Source organism: Bos indicus x Bos taurus, chromosome 2 (genome assembly GCF_003369695.1).
Source record: "Bos indicus x Bos taurus breed Angus x Brahman F1 hybrid chromosome 2, Bos_hybrid_MaternalHap_v2.0, whole genome shotgun sequence".
NCBI lineage: Eukaryota > Metazoa > Chordata > Mammalia > Artiodactyla > Bovidae > Bos > Bos indicus x Bos taurus.
The window spans coordinates 133,407,334-133,425,628 of NC_040077.1; the positions used below are offsets into that span (position 1 = coordinate 133,407,334).

An 18,295-nucleotide genomic window follows, 5' to 3' on the forward strand; every position below is an offset into this window, starting at 1 on the left:
ACGCCCACGCTCGTCCCAGTGAGAGCGTGAGCTTGGCTGAAGTCCCATCCCTGCTGACTGGTTGTTTGTGGCCTTAGACAGGTCACACCTCTCTGAACCTCAGCTCTCTCATCTGCAAAATGGGTTTGGGGAAAATGTCTTTACAGGAGAGGGTTAAGAGGTCAGATGCAAGCCAATGAGATGTATCCAGGGCACTGAGCCCAGTGCAGGGGACTCGAGTGGTGCTCGCCAATCAGTGGGCTGCTGCTACTGCGACTCCTGTGTCTGAGGATCCAAAGACGTGGCTTGTGTCTTCGCTCTGCGTTGACCTGAGACACATTGCTCTCCTTTGCTGGGCCTCACTTTTCCTGTCTGTTCAATGGGTCTGTTGACCTGCTGCCCCACCTTCCTCACGAGAAGGTTGCTTCCAGGAAAAGGAAAAGTGAGAGGGGGCTGGCCTCATCCCAGAGGCTCCTCTGAGAAGCTGGTGTGTGTGTGGGGGTGAGATGCCCCCGGGTGCCCACATCCCATCCCTGCCGCCCCCCTTATCTGGCTGTTGCTGCAGGAACGCAGTAGTGAGGCCGGCCCTGGGGGCCAGGCTGTGGTCAGCGCCCTCCCTTGGCCCCGCTCTGCTCAGCAGCTTTGGAAGCCAGCCCCCTGCCCCCCTCGGGGCAGCGTGGCCAGGAGGGATGATTCAGCTCGGGCCCTGTATTCTGGGCCTCGGCCTCGCTCGAGGGCAGCCCTGGACACCCTGTGTGGCTGGGCGAGCTGGGGGCAGCCTTGAGCTTCTCTGCACCTGGGCTTCCTGTTCCCCAGCTGTTCCCTGGACTCCTGGCCCTGCCCATGACATGCTGGGTGACCTTGGGCAGGCTCCTTTCACACACAGGGCCTCGGTGTCTCCATTTGTACCACAGGAGTGTTCCATGAGACAATCCTGCCCGGGTCAGACTCTTAGACTCTCTCCCTGCCCCTCCTTGGGTCCCTCTGTATCTCTCATCCACACCAGGACGCCCACCCAGCCCCGCTGCCCATGGGGTTCTGAACTCTGCCGCCCACTGCCGATCGAGGCCCGGCCGCCACCGCCGGGGGCTGGTGAAGACCAAAGGGAGGGGGGAGTGTGTGTGTCCTCTGGGAGCCTTGCCCGGGGCCGTCTGTGTCTCGTGTGGGAAAGGGGAGGAATTTTCCTCTGTGTGTGCAAACAGTATCCGTTTTCTCTTGTTTCCAAAAGCCAGTGACGTAACCCGCTCTTCAGCCATCCCTCCCCTCTGGCCTATTTTTAGCTGGCCCCGACAGCATCCTCAAGGCTTCAGACCTGCCTGTTCTGAGGCTATGTAGGGAGGAAGCCCCAGGGTGAAGAAAGAGAGAAGCCCCCCGTCTGTTTGTCCCGCGGTTGGAGAAGGGCCCGCCTCTCTGGGGCAGCAGGTGGGGAGGGGGTCAGGGCTCCCCGGGGTCCACGGTCCACGGGGAGCCCAGCAGGGTCACCAGCACCCGATCTGGAGCCCCCAGCGAGTCTGAGTCCTGGCCCCGCCTGCCCTCACCCTCACTTAGGCATGAAATGTGCTTGTGTCCAACTCCGCGACCCCATGAACTATATAGCCCACCAGGCTCTTCTGTCTGTGGGGATTCTCCAGGCACAAATACTGGAGTGGGTTGCCATGCCCTCCTCCAGGGGATCTTCCCTACCCAGGGATCGAACCCAGGTCTCCCGCTTTGCAGGCCGATTCTTTACCATCTGAGCCGGCAGTGAAGCCCAGGCATTAAATAAGTGAGACTTATATCTCTTTTTTGTTTTAATGTAATAAAACAGACCTGGGTTTGAAGTCCAAACCCATCCCCTAACTAGCTGTGTGTCTTTGGGCAAGATATGTAACCTCTCTGAGCCTCAGTTTCCTCATCTGTAAGAAAGGGATGATAACAGCTACGTGGGAGATGTCTTTGTTGGTTAGGGTAGGTGGCATGACAGATTGGCTGAGATTGCAATGGTTGGCACGAAAAAAGTTTGTTTCTTGTGGGTGCAAAGGAGAGCCTGAACGCGGTGTTGGGTGTATCCTGACACCTGAGAACAGCCTCAGGACCGCGTCTCATGGGAACGGAAGGGGCAGCGGCATTTGGGCAGCACCTTGCACTGAGCGCACAGGGGCGGGGTGGGGGCCCCTCCCCCACATCTCCCGCGGGGCTGTGCTCACGCCTGGAGCCTGGCGCTCGTCCCCTGGCATCGTGCATCCACCCAACGCCCCCTTGCCTGGGAGCTCCGGGACACAGGCAGGGCTGGAGTCCCTGCTGCACCTTCCTCAGCCAGCGCGGGGGCGATCCAGGGCAGGTGCTGGCACTGTGCCTGGGGGTGGGCTGCCCGGGCGAGGCCACCCTCTGACCACCTGTCCCTCTTGGCTGTTGCAGGTGGGAGGAGGAGCTCGCCAAGCGCTTGAACCTGCAGACCATGGTGGACACGCTGCAGGAGGTAAGAGGTCCCGGCCGGGAGAGGCTGGGGGCGAGCCACGCGGTCGAGGGGCGGGGCTGGGGGCCAGTTCCCAGCACAGCCTCTGGGCTGTGTCAGCTCAGCCTCTCCTCTGTGGAGCCAGGAGCCTCTCCCATCGCCCCTGCTTTGGGGCTGGGAAGGCACCCCCGGCACACAGTTGCAGAAAAACCTGGGCACAAGAGCCCTGTTGCTGTCTCAGCCACGCAGGACTGGACTTGGGGCCAAGTGCCTCGGAAAGGGCTGGGGGGCTTGTCGCCAGGTGGGCTCCCAGCCCCAGTGGTGCTCCGCGGCAGGTGTGAGGACGGCCTCTGGCTTTTCTGGCTTGGTGGCTCTGTGTTCTGGGCCCTGCTTCACATGGGCTGATGGTGCACCCCGGGCAGCAGACTTGACCTTCTCAGCTTTGTTTTCCTCTCTGCCAAATGGACACAAGAGTGGCAACCCCGTGAGAAGCAATGGGTGACTGTTTTTAACACTGAAAACATCGCCTTCTGATAGTTAAAGCATGGATCGCCTACATAAATAACCAAAGAAGAAAGAAAGAAGATAAGCGTTGATCTTCTAAGGAAGTTAGGGATTAAAATAATGTCAAGGAGACATTAAAAGACGTCAACGTCAAGGAATGGTTAAAATAACGTGTAGAAGGAAAAGCATGAAGGTTCCCTCCCCCCAGCCCTGCTTTCTTTTGTGAGAAAAGGTCTTTTTACTTTACAAACGTAACATGTTCACGGGCCAACACTTGGAAAGTTCAGGGAAGCACAGAGAAGAAAACAAAACTTAGCCTCCGGTTCTCCCCGCCCCACTGTTGCTGAGTTGGCGCGTGACCTTCTGGGCGTTTGTGTGTACATGTACAGCCCCTGGGTGTGCACGCTCAGTGAGGTTGACACGCGTGATGTTGCCATTCTGGAGATCGGAGATGGTCACGTATCGGCACTTTGACGTACATTGACCTGCTATTTTGACCTACTGGAATCGCTTTTATATCTACTTTTTCTCTCAACGTCTGCCATGGATTTTTCCATCCAATTTACAGTTCTCAGAAAAGAATTGTTTTAGGCCGAGGGGTGAAGTGAGGGCTGAGCGGGGAGCCAGGCTGGGTCAAGGTCTTGGCTCCCCTCCCCTGGGGCACAGAGGCACCCGGCATGGTTGGATGTCAGGCATCCATCTGGGGCTCTAAAGCCTGGTGTCTGGCCTCTCCGCCCCGCATCAGGGAGCCCACCCAGCCCCCCCTGACCCCTCCCCGGTCTCCGTTCCTTGTAGGCAGCGCAGGAGGCGGAAGCCATCCAGGAGGAGATGAACGAGAAGATTGAGCGTCTCAAGGCCGAGCTGGTGGTGTTTAAGGGACTCATGAGTGACGTAAGTGCCTCCGGCCGCCACCCCCCAGGTGTCATGAACCCCCACTCCCCCACCCATCATGCAGAATGCTTCATTCACTCCGAGGCTCCAGAGCTCGGCTTCTAGTTAGAGTCCTGGCTGGCTGTGTTTGACCTGTGAGGATGACGGATGCATCAGAGATCAGGCCCCCCTCCCCACCCCACCCTCTGCTTCCCGTGGTCTGAGTAGAGATGCATTAATCAGCTGCTTAACCCATCCGCCCGCCCCGGGCTCCTCTGACAGCCTGTGTGCGTTCGCTCCGACTCCGCCGGCTCACCAGCGTGGGGGCGGGGGGGCGGGGGCAGCCGGGGGCCTCTGTGTCTGGGAGTGGGGGATGCTGATGGCAGGCTGAAGGGGACCCCGGGTCTGGTCTGCGCCGGCCCAAAAGGCCACCCGAGCCAGCGGCCTCCCTGAGGTTGCTCTGTTGAGTCGGGACTGGCCGGTATGCGCGTCCTTGGGACAGTCGGAGCTCCTCTGAGTCACTGTGGGCGGGGGGCAGCTGTTGGCAGAGCAGCAAGGGCCTCCTTCCTGCTGGGGACCTGGTTTCCTGCCACCTTCGGGCCGCGGGCAGTATGTAGAGAAAGACTGCAGGAGGGAGACAGAGCCCAGGACGGGTGCCTCCGCCGGCCGTGGCTTCTGCCCTGGGCGGTGTGAGGCTGGGGTGGCTGGAAGAGGGCAGCAGGCCCCCCTTACCGGGGTCTGGGCGACCCCCACCCATCCGAGGTAGCCCCCACCGTCAGCCTAGGAGGAATCTGCTGGGGAGAGGTGGGGCAGACCCGCCGCGGGAGCAGGGCGGCCTTTCAGCGCCGGGACACGTCTTTCTTTTCCCTTGTTCGGACAAAACCAACCCTGACGCCGTGTCTGCTGAGAGGGTGCCTTCTGGCCCTTAGGGAGACTGGCAAACGCAGTCTTCCTTGGTCCCCACGGTGCCCACGTCCCCCCGCCCCTTGCCCCGACCCCGAGCCACTGGCCCGACCCTTCACGCCCAGCAAAGGCTGCAGGACCCCCCTCGGACTGCGGGGACCTCCTGCCCAGCATCTGGGGGGTCTCCCCACCCCTCCATCCAGCCGGAGCCTGGGGGTGCCTCCCCCCCACCCCTTGCTTGGGGCCCCCCCCAGCTCACGTAACCCCCTGCTGTCCTCCCTGCAGCCCATGACAGACCTGGACACAAAGATCCAAGAAAAGGCCATGAAGGTGGACATGGACATCTGCCGCCGGATCGATATCACGGCCAAGCTGTGCGATGTCGCACAGCAGCGGAACTCGGAAGACGTGTCCAAGATCTTCCAGGTGACGAGGGCCGCCCCACTCACCAGCCGGCACTGCCCGCCACCCGCCCCGGCCACCCTGCCCCGGGCCCCTCACACCCCGCCCACGTCCCTCCCCGCCTCCCCAACCCACCCCCAGGTAGCCTTTGCCCAACTCTCCGGCCTCCCAGGGAAGTGTAGAATCAGGGACTGCATAGGCTCACAGGCATGTATGACTCCATCATTGAGGCTGACTGCTTGTTTCATCCTACGTCTGAGGACACCACTCACCGGGGGGGTAGGGGGGGCGACGTGACGGGCTCCTGGAAGAACGTGGCCGCAGAGCTGGGACGAGGACTCAGGTCTCCGGACCCTCCAGGGCTCAGTCTGTCTATCCACCTTGGGCCGCTTGCCCTGCCTCCTGTCTCTCCTGGGAGCAGGAGCCCGGGCACCAGGGCCATGGTTGGGGAGCCCTGGCCAGACTGTGGGAGCCCTAGGCAAGCCGGCCTGAGCCCTAGCCCTCAAGCCTCAGAATTCAGAAGGGGGACTGTTGACCTGTTGACTCTTTTTTCATTCCCACATTGAGACTCATTCAGTCCCCCACTTCCCTACCCCCCAGCGAGCAGGCGTCTGTGTCCAGAGTGAAGGCGATGGGTTAGCACTGGCGAGTGTCCTCCAGGGAGGGCTTGGGGTCTGGTCCAGCTGCCTGAAGGGCGTCTGTCATTCTCCAAAGGCTGCTTCTTGAGTTTGGGGTTGTGGTTTGGCTTTTGCCTGAGCCCAGGGCAGAGCAGTGTGTTGTTGGCTTTAAGTGTGTGACTCTGGACGTAGTGGGATGAGGTCTGGGCTCCCCTGGGTGCCTTCTTGCTGCCCCTCTGGTTGGTTGCGTCTTGTCTGCTTGGAGTGGAGGAAGCTCGTTGAACCCGGGGCTGCCTACCTGTCGCCTTTGCATGGGAGCAGGAGGGCTCTGGGAAGCATGGAGCCATCTGACCTGTGTAAGGGCTTCTCTGTCTCTCCGGGGAGCTCTGAGACGTCCGGCCGGCCGAATCTCCAGGCCTCCCAGGGCAGGGAAGGGGCCAGGCCGTCTGTTCCTCTGTCCCGCATGCCTCCCCACCTCACGCTTCCTGCTAACGCCACCTGCTTCTTAGAGGACCTGCATCCTTCCTGGCAGTGGCCGCCCCAGCCGCGCTCCATCCGTGCCTCGGGACACCGCCTCCCTTCCCAGTCCACCCCGCCCCCCATTCCCGCAGGGCTGCCGAGTGACGTTTATCTTTCTCTTCCCGGGTCAGGTGGTCCCCAAAAAGAAAGAGCGTAAGGTGGCTTCTGACGACGACATCTCCGAGCAGGATGGGGAGGTGAACCGGTTCTCAGATGACGAGGTCGGCTCCATGAACATCACAGACGAGATGAAGCGCATGTTTAACCAGCTGTGAGTATCCTGGCTGCCCTGGCGCCCGGGGCTCCTCTCTGTCTCCCCAGATTGCGAGGGCAAGGGGCGCAAACCGGTGCCCTGGGCTGGCTGACGAGTAGCCTCCACATGTTTTGTTGGCCAGTGTGGTGTTCTGAGAGAATCTGATTCATTTTCAACATTTAGAATTTGGGGAGTTTCACATTTTCAGAAAAGGCCAAACTGGTAATAGTGCTCATTTCTGTTGTTTAGTCGCTAAGCTGCGTCTGACTCTCTGAGACCCCATAGACTGTAGCCCACCGGGCTCCTCTGTCCGTGGGATTTTTCAGGCAAGAATAACTGCAGTGGGTTGCCATTGCCCTCTCCAGGGGATCTTCCCGACCCAGGGGTTGAACCCACATCTCCTGCTTGGCAGGCAGATTTTTTACTGCTGAGCCACTGGGGAAGCCAAATAGTGGTCATATTTGTGGACAGTTTTTTTTTCTTCCTTAAATTGCGATATAACTGACATGTAAGTTTATTTTAGTTTCAGATATGCAACCTTGTGATTCAGTATTTGTGTATATTGTGAAATGCTCACCACAGTAAGCCTAACATTTATCACCATACAAAGTAAAAACAATGTTTTTTCCCTTGAGTTAAGCGGCGGCCTGGGTCAGTGGCAGAGTCTGGGCTCTCGTGTGGCCAGTGGTGGGCTGGAGCCGGTTTGTACCAGCTCGTGAAAGCTGATGTCTGCCCACTCAGGTTCAGCAGGGGCACACTGATAGCTAAAATTTGCCACGATGGGAAACTGTCACATGCTGCCCACCTGGGCTTCCCTGGTGGCTCGTGAACCTGCCTGCCAGTGCAGGAGACTCGCGTTCGATCCCTGGGTTGGGATGATCCTCTGGAGAAGGAAATGGCAGCCCACTCTAGTATTCTTGCCTGGGAAATCCCATGGACAGAGGAGCTGGACGGGCTGCAGTCCATGGGGTCACAAAAGAGCCGGATATGACTTCGTGACTAAAGAACAATGAGCACCAGCACCTGGGCAGCCTGCTCTGGCCTCTGCAGACAGCTGGTTTGCTGGGAACTAGCTGGGCACGGCTGTCTGGGGCAGGGACCCACTGCAGCCCTGGTGAGTCCATGCCACACTTGCAGTCCTGACCCTCCTCTGGCTCGCATCCACGTGGTGTCCTGCGCGGGGTGGGGAGGGGAGCGGCTGCAGGCAGGGGCTGATTCAGCTCAGGGCTGTGGTCAGACAGCAGGCTGGGGCTGCGTCTCTGAGTCTACTTTCCCCGCCCCACGGGCCTGCCCTTGCCAGCCCTCTCCCCAGAGTCCCCTGCCGTGGGTCCCCTGAGCCCTGGCCCAGGGCTCCATCTTCCCTCCCACTTCCTTCTCCCCCGACCCCCTGGTCTCTGAGCCTCACGGCCGAGCATGCTTCCTGGCCTGCTGTCCCTCCCCAGGAGTCCTGGGTGTCCCAACAGCAGGGCTGGATTTGAGTGCTTGACTCAGATGAGCCGTCGCCACCCTCACGGTGCCCCTCCAGGAGGGCCTCTCCCGTCGCCGGTGCCCCTGCCATCATGCTCATTTTAGAAGCCAGGGGCCCGGGCCTCTCCAGACCCTTCCTGCCATGCTTGGGGCTGGCCGAGGGTAGTAGAGTCCAATGCTCACTCCGCCCAGCCCTTCATCACAGATGAGGAAACAGCTCAGAGGGAGCAGGCGGGTCGGGCAGAGCCTGGATCTCGGTCCAGTGCTGTCTGTGTCCTCTTTCTGTCTCTCCTGCCACGCCATCCCCACCCTGGTGACTCGGCAGGAAGACAGGAGTCGGACCCGGGCGGGATGGGTTTGCGTGACACTTCCCTGTGGTTCCTGTTCCCTTGAAATGGAACTGGGATGGCGCTGTGTTTGCGGGGAGCAGGGGTTGCTGTTTTGAGGGTAACAAGGAGACTCCTAGGCTCTTGATTCATCTTTCAACACCCCCCGACCCCTACCCCTTCTCATGGGCTTCCCAGGTGGCGCAAGTGGTCAAGAACCCGCCTGCCAATGCAGGAGATGTAAGAGACGCGGGTTTGATCCCTGGGTCAGGAAGCTCCCCTGGAGAAGGGCATGGCAACCCACTCCAGTGTTCTTGCCTGGAGAGTCCCATGGACAGAGGAGTCGGACACGACTGAAGCTGCTTAGCGTGCAGACACGCACCCCTCCCTTTGCACATTCTTGTCTTTCACTGAGGAGAGGGGCTTTGGGAGAGAACCCTTGGGCAGGTCTAGGTTTTCCGAAGGTTGCTGTGGGCATTCTTAAGTGTCCAGCTGGGTTTAGGCCCCAGAAACCCTGGCTGGGCTCATTCAGTTGAATTAAAGGGCTGTTTTGAAGAAATTGTTTCCCAGGTTTTCATCAGGTCACCAGGAATCCACAGCCTGCCCAGAAAGCGGGCGGGCCGGGTGGGGGAGCAAGTGGAGTGAGCTAAAAGGCTGTGCTCCTGGGTCCACGTGTGCTCTTTGCCATGCTGCAAAAACGGGCACCTGAGTGTTGACAGGTCTGAACTGGGTTTAGTATTAAACCTATCAGTTAAATTGATCTGGTGGTCAAGCTGCCTAAGTTAAAGCAAAACATAATTCTCTGATCACCCCTCCACCCTGGCAGTTCTCGCCAAAGCCATCACACCGCACCCTGGGCGGGGCCCTGGCCCCCTCCCACCGACCTCTCTGCTGGCTCTGGGCTGAGACCCAGCCAGAAGCTGCCACCAGCCAGTTCCTCTGAAGTCTTTGAATAGCTGCGCCCAAGTCAGGGCTGTTTTGTTTCAGTCAAAATCAATTGCTTGGGCTTCAGATCCAGAAGAAGGGGAGGAATCTGCTCCTTTCTCTGCACCATGGCCACGCCTCTTCCTCGTCCCGCCCCCCACATCTGGGGGGATGGAGGCGCCTCTTCTGAGTCCTTCCTCTTGTCCAGCTTCCTGTCCTTTCTCCTTCTCCATTACTCAGCCAGGGTTGTCCTCTGGTCCCAGCCGCCGGGAAGGAAGTGAAATCAGCAGTCCAGTATGCGATGTGGTGATGGGTCGACCCTTGACCCAGGGGCCTGCCCGGAGCTGTCTGGCCAAGGGGCGGGCAATGCCTCCCAGGGCAGCCGGGTCCCAGCTCTGGTCGCCGGACGCCAGGAGCCACCTACAGGCTCCCGCAGGAACTGCTTTTTGGTGGGGAGCTGGGCTCGAGGGGGCGCTCTGGACAGCGCTTTTCCTGAGGTTCTTGGGCCCTGCCCAGTGGTCCCAGCAGGTTGGGAACGGTGCACTATAGGATCCAGAAAGTTGTTGAAGGAGTGAGTGTGGGCAGCGGGGAGAGCCCTGGGATGGGAATCAGGACTTGGGACCCACGTCTGCCTCTCCAGCTGATTCACTGGGTCAAGTGACTTACTCCTGCAGACCTCAGCCTTCCCATCTGAATAATGGGTGTATTGGGCGGAACTCCCCTGCAGTTGGGGTAACCAGTACATCTGCAGAACTCCCTCGGTCCCAGATGCACCTGCATGGTCCGTCACCCTATTGCCAGCTCTAGTGAATAGGGAAGCCCAGAAATCACTCAGCATTTGCATTCAAATCCGATTTCCAGCATGTGTTATTCTAGAAGTTTCCACCTAATCCCTCTGAGCCTCAATTTCCTTACCTGTGAAATGGGACTAGCAATCATACTGACCTCTTAGGACTGTTGTGAGGATGGAATGAATCACACTTTAATATATGCCTAGTCATCCGTCCTGTGGTTGTGTTTTGATGGAGAGGAAAAAGCCATAGAAAACAGAAAGATCTGGCTTTCAGCCCTAGTTTATTCTTTCTGAGCTGCAGTTTCCTCATCTGTAAAATGGGAATAATAATACCCACCTTTCTAAGTTGCAGAGAAGATTATGTGAATCATCTCAGGTATAGTAGGGGCTCCAGCAATGAGTTGTTAAATGAATGGAAACCATTCACAAGATGCTATCTTTAGTCTTCATTAATGAAAGACTGGCGTTGTTAGGAATATGCGTTTTAACTTGTATCCATAATACATAAACACATTCTGCATTTGAAGAGCTGCGCTCCATGGAGAAGGCGCGTGTCCCCTCTGGCTACTGCTGTCATGTTTTTGGACAGCCACCTGGCAGGCCCCTCCCCATGCCCCGTGCTCCCCGCCGCCTGGGCCCCTGGAGCCTGCCTGTTCACTCATGCCCACCCGTGCCCCCCACAGGCGGGAGACCTTTGACTTCGACGATGACTGTGACAGCCTGACGTGGGAAGAGAACGAAGACACGCTGCTGCTCTGGGAGGACTTCACCAATTGCAACCCGAGCCTCGACCTACAGGGCGAGGTGAGCTGGCAGGCGGCCCGGGCGCCTCGCTCCCTGCTCCCCCGTCCCTCGCTCTTTCCCGGCAGCCCCCACCACCCGGTTAAGCTGTCCGCTCTGTTCCGTTTCCCCAGCAAGAGGAAAACCTGGGCAATCTGATCCACGAGACCGAGTCCTTCTTCAAGACGAGGGACAAGGAGTACCAGGAGACGATCGGCCAGATTGAGGTGAGGCGCCCACTCGCTCATGTCCCCCAGTCGTGAGCCCAAGGCCCCCAGTGATCAAGTGCCCGTGTGAACAGGGGCTGGGATAGCAACGCAGGCACCAGGATTGGGAGTCAGGACACCCACTGATTTTCCTGGCCTGGTGCTGGGCAGGTCACCCCTCTCTTGGGTAGGGCCTCAGTTTCCTAATCTGTAAAATGAGGGTGGTGATACCTGTCTGCCCCAGAGAGGTTTTTTCTTAAGTTATTTGACTGACATGGTGATCTCAAAATAATGGGAACTGACATTTGAATGATATCAAGTGACACTGGGCCCTGAGCCCTTTAAAAATACGCCTCCGTCGGCATTCTCATACCCTGTGTGTGTACCCGAGGGGGCCTGGGTGCCTCCACCCTGTGCAGTGGGCACTGTGTGCCCATTTTACAGAGGAGGGGATGAGGTCAAAGAGACCAAGTGACTTGCCTGAGACCCCCAGCCAGGAAGTGGCCTGCAAGCCCGGTTCTCCCTGCTCCAGAGCCTATGTGTGTGTGCCTGGCACACCTGTCTGTGAGAGTCAGTCATTGTCAGGCGGGAGAAAGGGAAGTCCGGCTCCTCCCCAAGGGATGGAGCCCTCGGTTGAGGAGAAGGGTCAGAAACATGAGCACCCTTTTCTAACGCAGTCCGCATGAAGGAGTGCCAAGGCCAGAGTTGCTAGGGCTACCCCAGCGGAGGGTGTGGTGCCCTGCGATGGCCCCAGTGCCACCGGCGCCGAGGGTGTGAGGTCGCCGCGAGGCTTGCTGTGAGGGTGACGGGGCCTGCCCTCTCTCCCCTGTTGGCTCTTCTCAGCTGGAGCTGGCCACGGCCAAGAGCGACATGAACCGCCACCTGCACGAGTACATGGAGATGTGCAGCATGAAGCGGGGCCTGGACGTGCAGATGGAGACCTGCCGCCGGCTCATCAAAGGCTCCGCGGACAGGTGCCGCCCCGCGCTCGTCTTCCCTGCTGACGCAGGGCTGGTGTCCTGGCGTGGGTCGGGTGGGGTGTTGGGCTGCAGCTTGCAGCCTGGAGATTCCATCTGCCAGCCCATCTGTCTGTGCGTCCAATGACCGTTAGCCACCTACTGTGTGCCTTACACATCTACTCTCACGTGACTCGCACAACCACCCTGTTCCCATTGTTGTGGGACTGTGGAAGGCTACTTTGAGAAGGCTTGCTCTGTGCAAGGCCCACTTCCTGCTGAGCTGGTGGGTGGGGGAGGTGGGCGGGGCTTACAGGGTCCCGAGGAAGCAATTTTCCTTCCTCTCCCATCTTCTAAGCCACGGGCACATGAGTCTGTCCCCAGGAGACCAGCACGCATCAGGCCTCTTTCCTTGCCAGCACAGGACAGCTCCTGCCCTTAGGGAACACGCAGCTTTTCGGGGGAGTGTGTGTGCGTGTGTGCAGTTGCTGTTGTGTCCGACTCTTTGTGACTCCACGGACTGTAGCCCACCAGGCTCCCCTGTCCCTGGAATTTTCCCAGCAAGAATCCTGGAGTGGGTTGCCATTTCCTTCTCTAGGGGATCTGCCTGACCCAGGATCAAACCCGCATCTCTGGCATTGGCAGGTGGGTTCTTTACCACGGAACCACCTAGGGAGCCCCTTTTCAGGGGAGACAGACATGTTAGTGATAAAATGACAAATACAGTGCTTGGCCTGAAGCACAAATATGTTAATTATAATTGTTTCTCTCATTGTGACTGTGTTCTTGCACTGTTTGGGCCGTAAGAGACGGAGAAGCGGGGGGAAGCTTTGTGTGTGTGTGTGAGGGGCTTCGCATGTTACCTTCAGCTCACTGATTCCAAGAGCCCACTTCTGGTGTTTCCGTTGTTTGGATCGAGGAGTGTGCGTGTAGGCAGGGTAAAGAGCTTGCACTAGGTCCCCCAGCTCAGCAGTGATAAGCTGAGAATCCGAACCCAGCGCTGTTAACCGCTCTTCTCTGTGGCCTCCCTTTGGGCTCTGAGTTCATTGCCCAGATGATGGGAATGTAGAAGTTGAACTGGACCCATGGTTCCTGCTCCCGTGGAGTGCTCAGCACCGGGGCATCGCACGAGGTCTCAAGAGCCTTGTTTAAGCCCTGAACTTCGAAGATTCTAAGGGAAGCAGAGAGGGTGGGTCTCGGCAAGGATCCCCCGTGGAGGCTAGGTTTTCCAGGAGGGGCTGCTCCATGCTTCCTGCTGTCTGCCCCAGGCTGCCCTCTGAGGTCGCCTGTTCTGTTGTGCCCTTCCAGGAATTCACCATCCCCAAGCTCCGTGGCCAGCAGCGACTCAGGAAGTACAGACGAGATCCAGGACGACTTTGAGCGGGAGGCGGACGTGGAGCCCATGGTCAGCTGATGACTGAGGCACGCCCCCCCACCCCCCAGCCCGTGCCTGGTGGTCTTGGCAATGGGGCCTCTGCACGCCTCTCCCCACGGGGCCAGGAAGTGGGGCTCCCAGCCCTGACCACGCAGACTTCCTGCGCCCTCCCTTCTCTGGAGGCCCCCAGGGACCGCTGCTTCCTTCCTTCCTTTCTCGGCCCACCACCACCCAGTGCCCCCCACCCACCCAGTGCCCCCTCCGCCCACCCACCCGAGGAATGGTGCTGTCGATTTCTATCGTTCTCCACGTTACAAGTGCGACTTCTGTCCGACGATGCAGCGCTAACTGTGCCTTTTCCCTTCAGCTGAGCCACTTTGAGCTCCAAAGAATTATTCCTAGCAGGTGTTTTTATACAAAACTCTAAGGTGAGGGCCGGGGGCCTCCCCGGGTGTGGTCAATGCCTTTTTCTACCCTCCCACCTGCTCCTCTGATTGGCCATGAGCTCTGCCTTCCCGCCCCTGCTGGAGTTGAACTTGGGATGGTCCACCTGCCCCCCAGGAAGGCGCTGTCTACCTTCACCTTTCCAGGCCTGGGTGGGGACTTCCCGAGGGCACGTCATTTACTGAAGTGGGGAGAAGGCTAGAAGGAGGGAGGGAAGGACAAATTTTTCTTTTCATTTTGGATCGAGTGGCAAAGCAGAGGGAGAAGGCACTGTGGGGGAAGGTGGAGCCTCACTGTGTTTAAACTACTATGCAAAAAAAAACAAAAAAACAAAAAAAAGCAGCTTGCCTTATACCATTGTGGGAGGCGGGCCCTCTCCCAACTAGCTCCTTGGTTTTCCCCTGGAGCTGGGAAGGAGGCGGAAGCTAGGGTGATCTCTCTCTCTCTCGCAGCCTCTGCGGGTGAGCACTGACTTGGGAGGGGGTTTGGTCAAGGTTGATAGCGAGGTGGGGGTCCCGAGGACCTCAGCCACCTGACTGCTTGCTTTCTTGGGACTTCTGTGGGTTGGGGAGGTAGGCCGGGGGTGGGGGTGGGGAATGTCTTTTATTGCCCTGATGTTTTTTTTTTCCCCAGCCAACAATAAGGGGTTATAGATCTGAAATTTCTCTGTGAGAAAGTCTGGAGGGGGCCAGGCCTGGTAGCCACTGCCTCCTCCAGGGAGCTGGGTCAGTACTGCCTGCCAGCATCTTGGTTCTCCACTGTGCCCCAGCTGCCCACTGTTTGGCCACTGGCGGGCACTGGAAAGGGAAGCGGAGGGAGGCAGCAGGGACTGCTGGCAGAGAGGAGGTGGCCGGAGCGGGAGCTCACCTGAGAGCCACGCTCATGGACACACGCTCACCTCTACCGTAACTCACTGCTTGATTGATGCGTTGGAGAGTTAATCTGAGCCAGTATCTCTCCAGACTTGAGTGGACCTGAGTCAGAGGGCATTGTGTGGAGGCCACCCTCAAATCTCAGCTGGGAGCCCGCAGAGCAGGCTTTTTTTTTTTTTAAGTATCTTTTTGGACCCGCTACTCACTACTACCAATCCCCTTGTATGATTGGGGATTTTTGGTTTTGTTGGCTCAGGAGCTCCCCCTGGAGGTCAGAGGAGCAAAATGTGCCCAAGGACCAGAGCTCCTTACTACCCCACGGCCTGTGTCTGCAGGCAGCGGAGGGGCTCTGAGATAAGGACTCCCGTCTTTCCTCCCCAGAGGACCAGTGACCTGTAAGGGCCTCCTCTCTCTTCCGTTTCCCCACCTGTTTTGCAGTCTTAAAACCATTGTATATAATATTCATATTATATAAATATATATATATATATATGGAGAGAGAGGAGAGTGTTAGTGATGGTGTGTACTTTTTATTTATGAGAACTTGGTGGCCTTTATTGTGAGTTTTTTCTTTTTTTTTTTTTGCTTTGTTTTGTTTTCGTGGGGGAACCCCCTGCTGGTTCCCTGTAAAAGTCTGGCTGAACGTCTTCCATTCCCAGCATCTCTCAGCCAGATAGTCCCTCGTTAGGTACGTGAAGGGACGAGGTTTCGGAGGAGAGATCACCCACTTCCTCTCCTTCTCACTGACCCTTGTTCTAAAGGTTACAGGGTTCAAACAGATAATTATTGTCGTTATTGTTATTGTTGTTTTATTTTTATTTTAACCAAAGGTTATCAGACCCAGTTGGGCTTGGACCTCAGCTGCTGAAAAGATTTTCCGTTTCTGGGAGGGTGGGAAACCGGCCCCCCGCCCCCGGGCCTCCTCTGCCCAGGGTGAGGGAGGCATTGAGGAGTGCTGTGGGCAGGTGGGCAGAATGGAAGCCTGCCTCGGGGTGGTGGGAGGGTGACGGTTAGAGTTACGACAGTAAGGCAACAATAGAAGTATTTAGGGGTAACTAAGGTTACTGTGGTGATCGCTGTCCAGTGGTGTTATTTTTCCTTCCCCCCTTGTATACATAGGATATTTGTCTTTGGGGACTAGGGTACTCTGAATTTATCTAGGAAGTATGGAAGTGGCAGGAGCCAGGGTCAGATGCTGGCCAGAAAGATCCGTCCTGCTGGTTTTCAATCGCTGCTCTCCTGGGGAGCAAGGATTTGGGGCTGGTGGATGGCGGGACAGCAAGAGTGTTAGTGACCTGCCTCGCGGGTGTGGTCCTGGGCTTTGGCCTGGCTGCCTCCCTCCCCACCAAGTTCTTTTTTGAGTTCGTTGCCAGTGGGCCCCGCTTGCCCCCTTTGCCATGGGCTCACAGCTTGCCAAGAAAGACCCCAACGCTCGCTGGGGCAGCACCAGGTCCAGTTGGGACCAACTGGCCCGTCCTTTGTAAAGATGTAAATACTTTATTTTGGTTTTCTATGTCTTAGCCCAGTGTCATATTGACATTGGTATTTCAGAATTGTTCTCAGATGGGTTCTCCTGTGCTGCCCTCTTTTGCTCTCCTATTTTGGGGGGTTTTATAAAAAGAGAGGATTGGGGAGGGGCAGGGAGAGTAGCTTCCTTTGGGCTCCCTGATTGTGGAACACACACACACACACACACACATACACACACATTTCTGAGCTTCTGAACAGGGAAAAAAATGATTGACAAGTCAACACATTTTGTTTTCTTGTGGCAATATGTCTAGAGGTCTCTGACTGGCCTGTCCATCATGGACTTAGCTCCATGGATGGAGCTCAGATGACCTGGCGAATCAAACCACTTTGGCTTGGGATGGGGGAGAGGGTGTGGGGCAGGGGGTCATATAAGGTATAACTTAAGCTAAATGTAATCTATTTATAAAGCAAGAGACTCTCATCTATTTTTATGAAAGGAAAGGTTTTTTTAAAATCTAGGGTAGGCAGTTATGGTAGCCCAGCATTTTTCTGTGGACGAGATGCATGTTGCTGCTGGATTTAATATAATCAGTACCCCTCACCTTTTCTCCTCATCCTCACCACCTGCTCATCCATACCCATGGGTGGCTTCAGCAGCGCAAAGGTCACCCCTCACCCCATTTCTCTGTCCCTTGATCCCCCAGCTCCTTGGTCATTGGAAGGCCAGGGGATGGGCATTTGTGGTAGTGGGTGGGCAGTGGGGAATTCAGAACGGAGTAGGGTGGTGGGAGGGAAAGGGGGTGCTGGGTGGGGGACAAGGTCTGCTTCAGAGGGTGGGCTCTGATTAGTTGCTCCGACTCTGGTCTGCCAAGATCCATTGCCAAGTCAGCTGTATTTGGGAGAGAGCTGAGAAATGAGTGGAAGACTTCCAGGCTCGGGGTGGGCTGTGTGTTAGTCTCGGGCAAACCCCTCACCATTCCTCCTGCCAAGCCATCAAAGCAACGAGGAAAAGGCACCCTCCGCCCATAGACTCCTTCGTGGACATTTTCACATCTACCTTATTTTTAGCCCCATCCGGGCGGACTTTCTGTCCTGAAGTCCCATCCCACCCCACTGCTGCTCTTTGTCTGCCAGCTGGGTTTAGCGTCAAGGGGAAGGGGGGGTTTATACTCACTGAAAGACTACTGACCCTACCGGAAACCAACCTGTTTACTGTATTGTTGTAAATATCATGCCCTTTATATCCTGTATATTGGCTTCTTTTAAATAAAGTGAAATGTCTTAGAATTGATGCCTTTTTTTTTTTTTTAAATTAAGGATAAAGTGATGGGGGAGGGGCAAAGAGGACACGGGCCACATAAACACTAAAAGTCATTGGCTGATTAGTGATCAAATAGGGAAATTTTACATCACCTCACATCTCACAATAAAATCTTTGGACGTAGTTAAAGCAGGAATTATACAGATTCCATAGAAGGGGAAGAGAGCCAGAGAGATCACAGACTAGAGAACTAGCATAGCCTGGTTTGGAACTGAGGGCCTATTAATCATATTGCCCTCTGAATCTGCAAATTTTCCATTCTCCGATGGAGCAAGCTAACTTGTGCCATCTTATTTAAGTGACTATTATCCGTGGATTTTGGTATCTGCAGGGGCTCTGGGAACCAATCTCCCACCAGAGGAGGACTGAAGTTTGCTTTCCCACTCCCCACTCTTTTGTTTAAATTCTCCAAAATGCCTTAAAGAGTGTGGCCTCCCAGATAAAGAGGAGTAATGATGAAATAATGAGGAAGTTCTAAGGTGGGTATTATTACCCCCATTTTACAGACACAGAACTGAGGCCCAGGAAAGTTACATATTTCGTCAACGTCACAGGGAGAAACCACGATCAGCATCGGAACTCTGACTCGTAAGCAGGTTCTCGGTACACACCGCTGGAGAAAATACAGATACATTAGAAGAGAGCGTTGGGAAAGTTGTTAACAGTACCTCAGGAATAGAACGGGCCCCTAAGATTCCATCCTCAGAACTTCAGAATCTGAGTTGTTAATAAGGTTCATGTGTTCGTGCAAACAGCTTCCCGGAGAGAAAATTCAAATTTTGGTCCGGGGCGCCAAACTAAAGCAGAGGAATAAAACGGATTCCGCGTCCAGAGCTTTTGAAGGGAAGTCCGAGCGCAGACTGGCTCGGGTTTTATC

General features: G+C 56.5%; 1 protein-coding gene across 2 annotated transcripts in view; it reads left to right on the top strand.

Annotated features, from left to right (window-relative positions):
* IFFO2 (intermediate filament family orphan 2) overlaps nucleotides 1–17,388 on the top strand; it is a 49,632-nt gene extending 32,244 nt beyond the window's left edge. The window contains exons 2-9 of one of the 2 annotated variants that reach the window (XM_027522134.1): nucleotides 2,377–2,437; nucleotides 3,713–3,808; nucleotides 4,976–5,116; nucleotides 6,360–6,499; nucleotides 10,675–10,795; nucleotides 10,906–10,998; nucleotides 11,821–11,951; nucleotides 13,242–17,388. In XM_027522134.1, coding sequence (XP_027377935.1) covers nucleotides 2,377–2,437; nucleotides 3,713–3,808; nucleotides 4,976–5,116; nucleotides 6,360–6,499; nucleotides 10,675–10,795; nucleotides 10,906–10,998; nucleotides 11,821–11,951; nucleotides 13,242–13,347 — 889 coding nt within the window. In that variant the 3' untranslated portion in view covers nucleotides 13,348–17,388. The remainder of the gene's footprint in view (nucleotides 1–2,376; nucleotides 2,438–3,712; nucleotides 3,809–4,975; nucleotides 5,117–6,359; nucleotides 6,500–10,674; nucleotides 10,796–10,905; nucleotides 10,999–11,820; nucleotides 11,952–13,241) is intronic. The other variant, XM_027522142.1, reaches the window with a different exon arrangement.
* The last annotated feature ends 907 nt before the right edge of the window (nucleotides 17,389–18,295 follow it).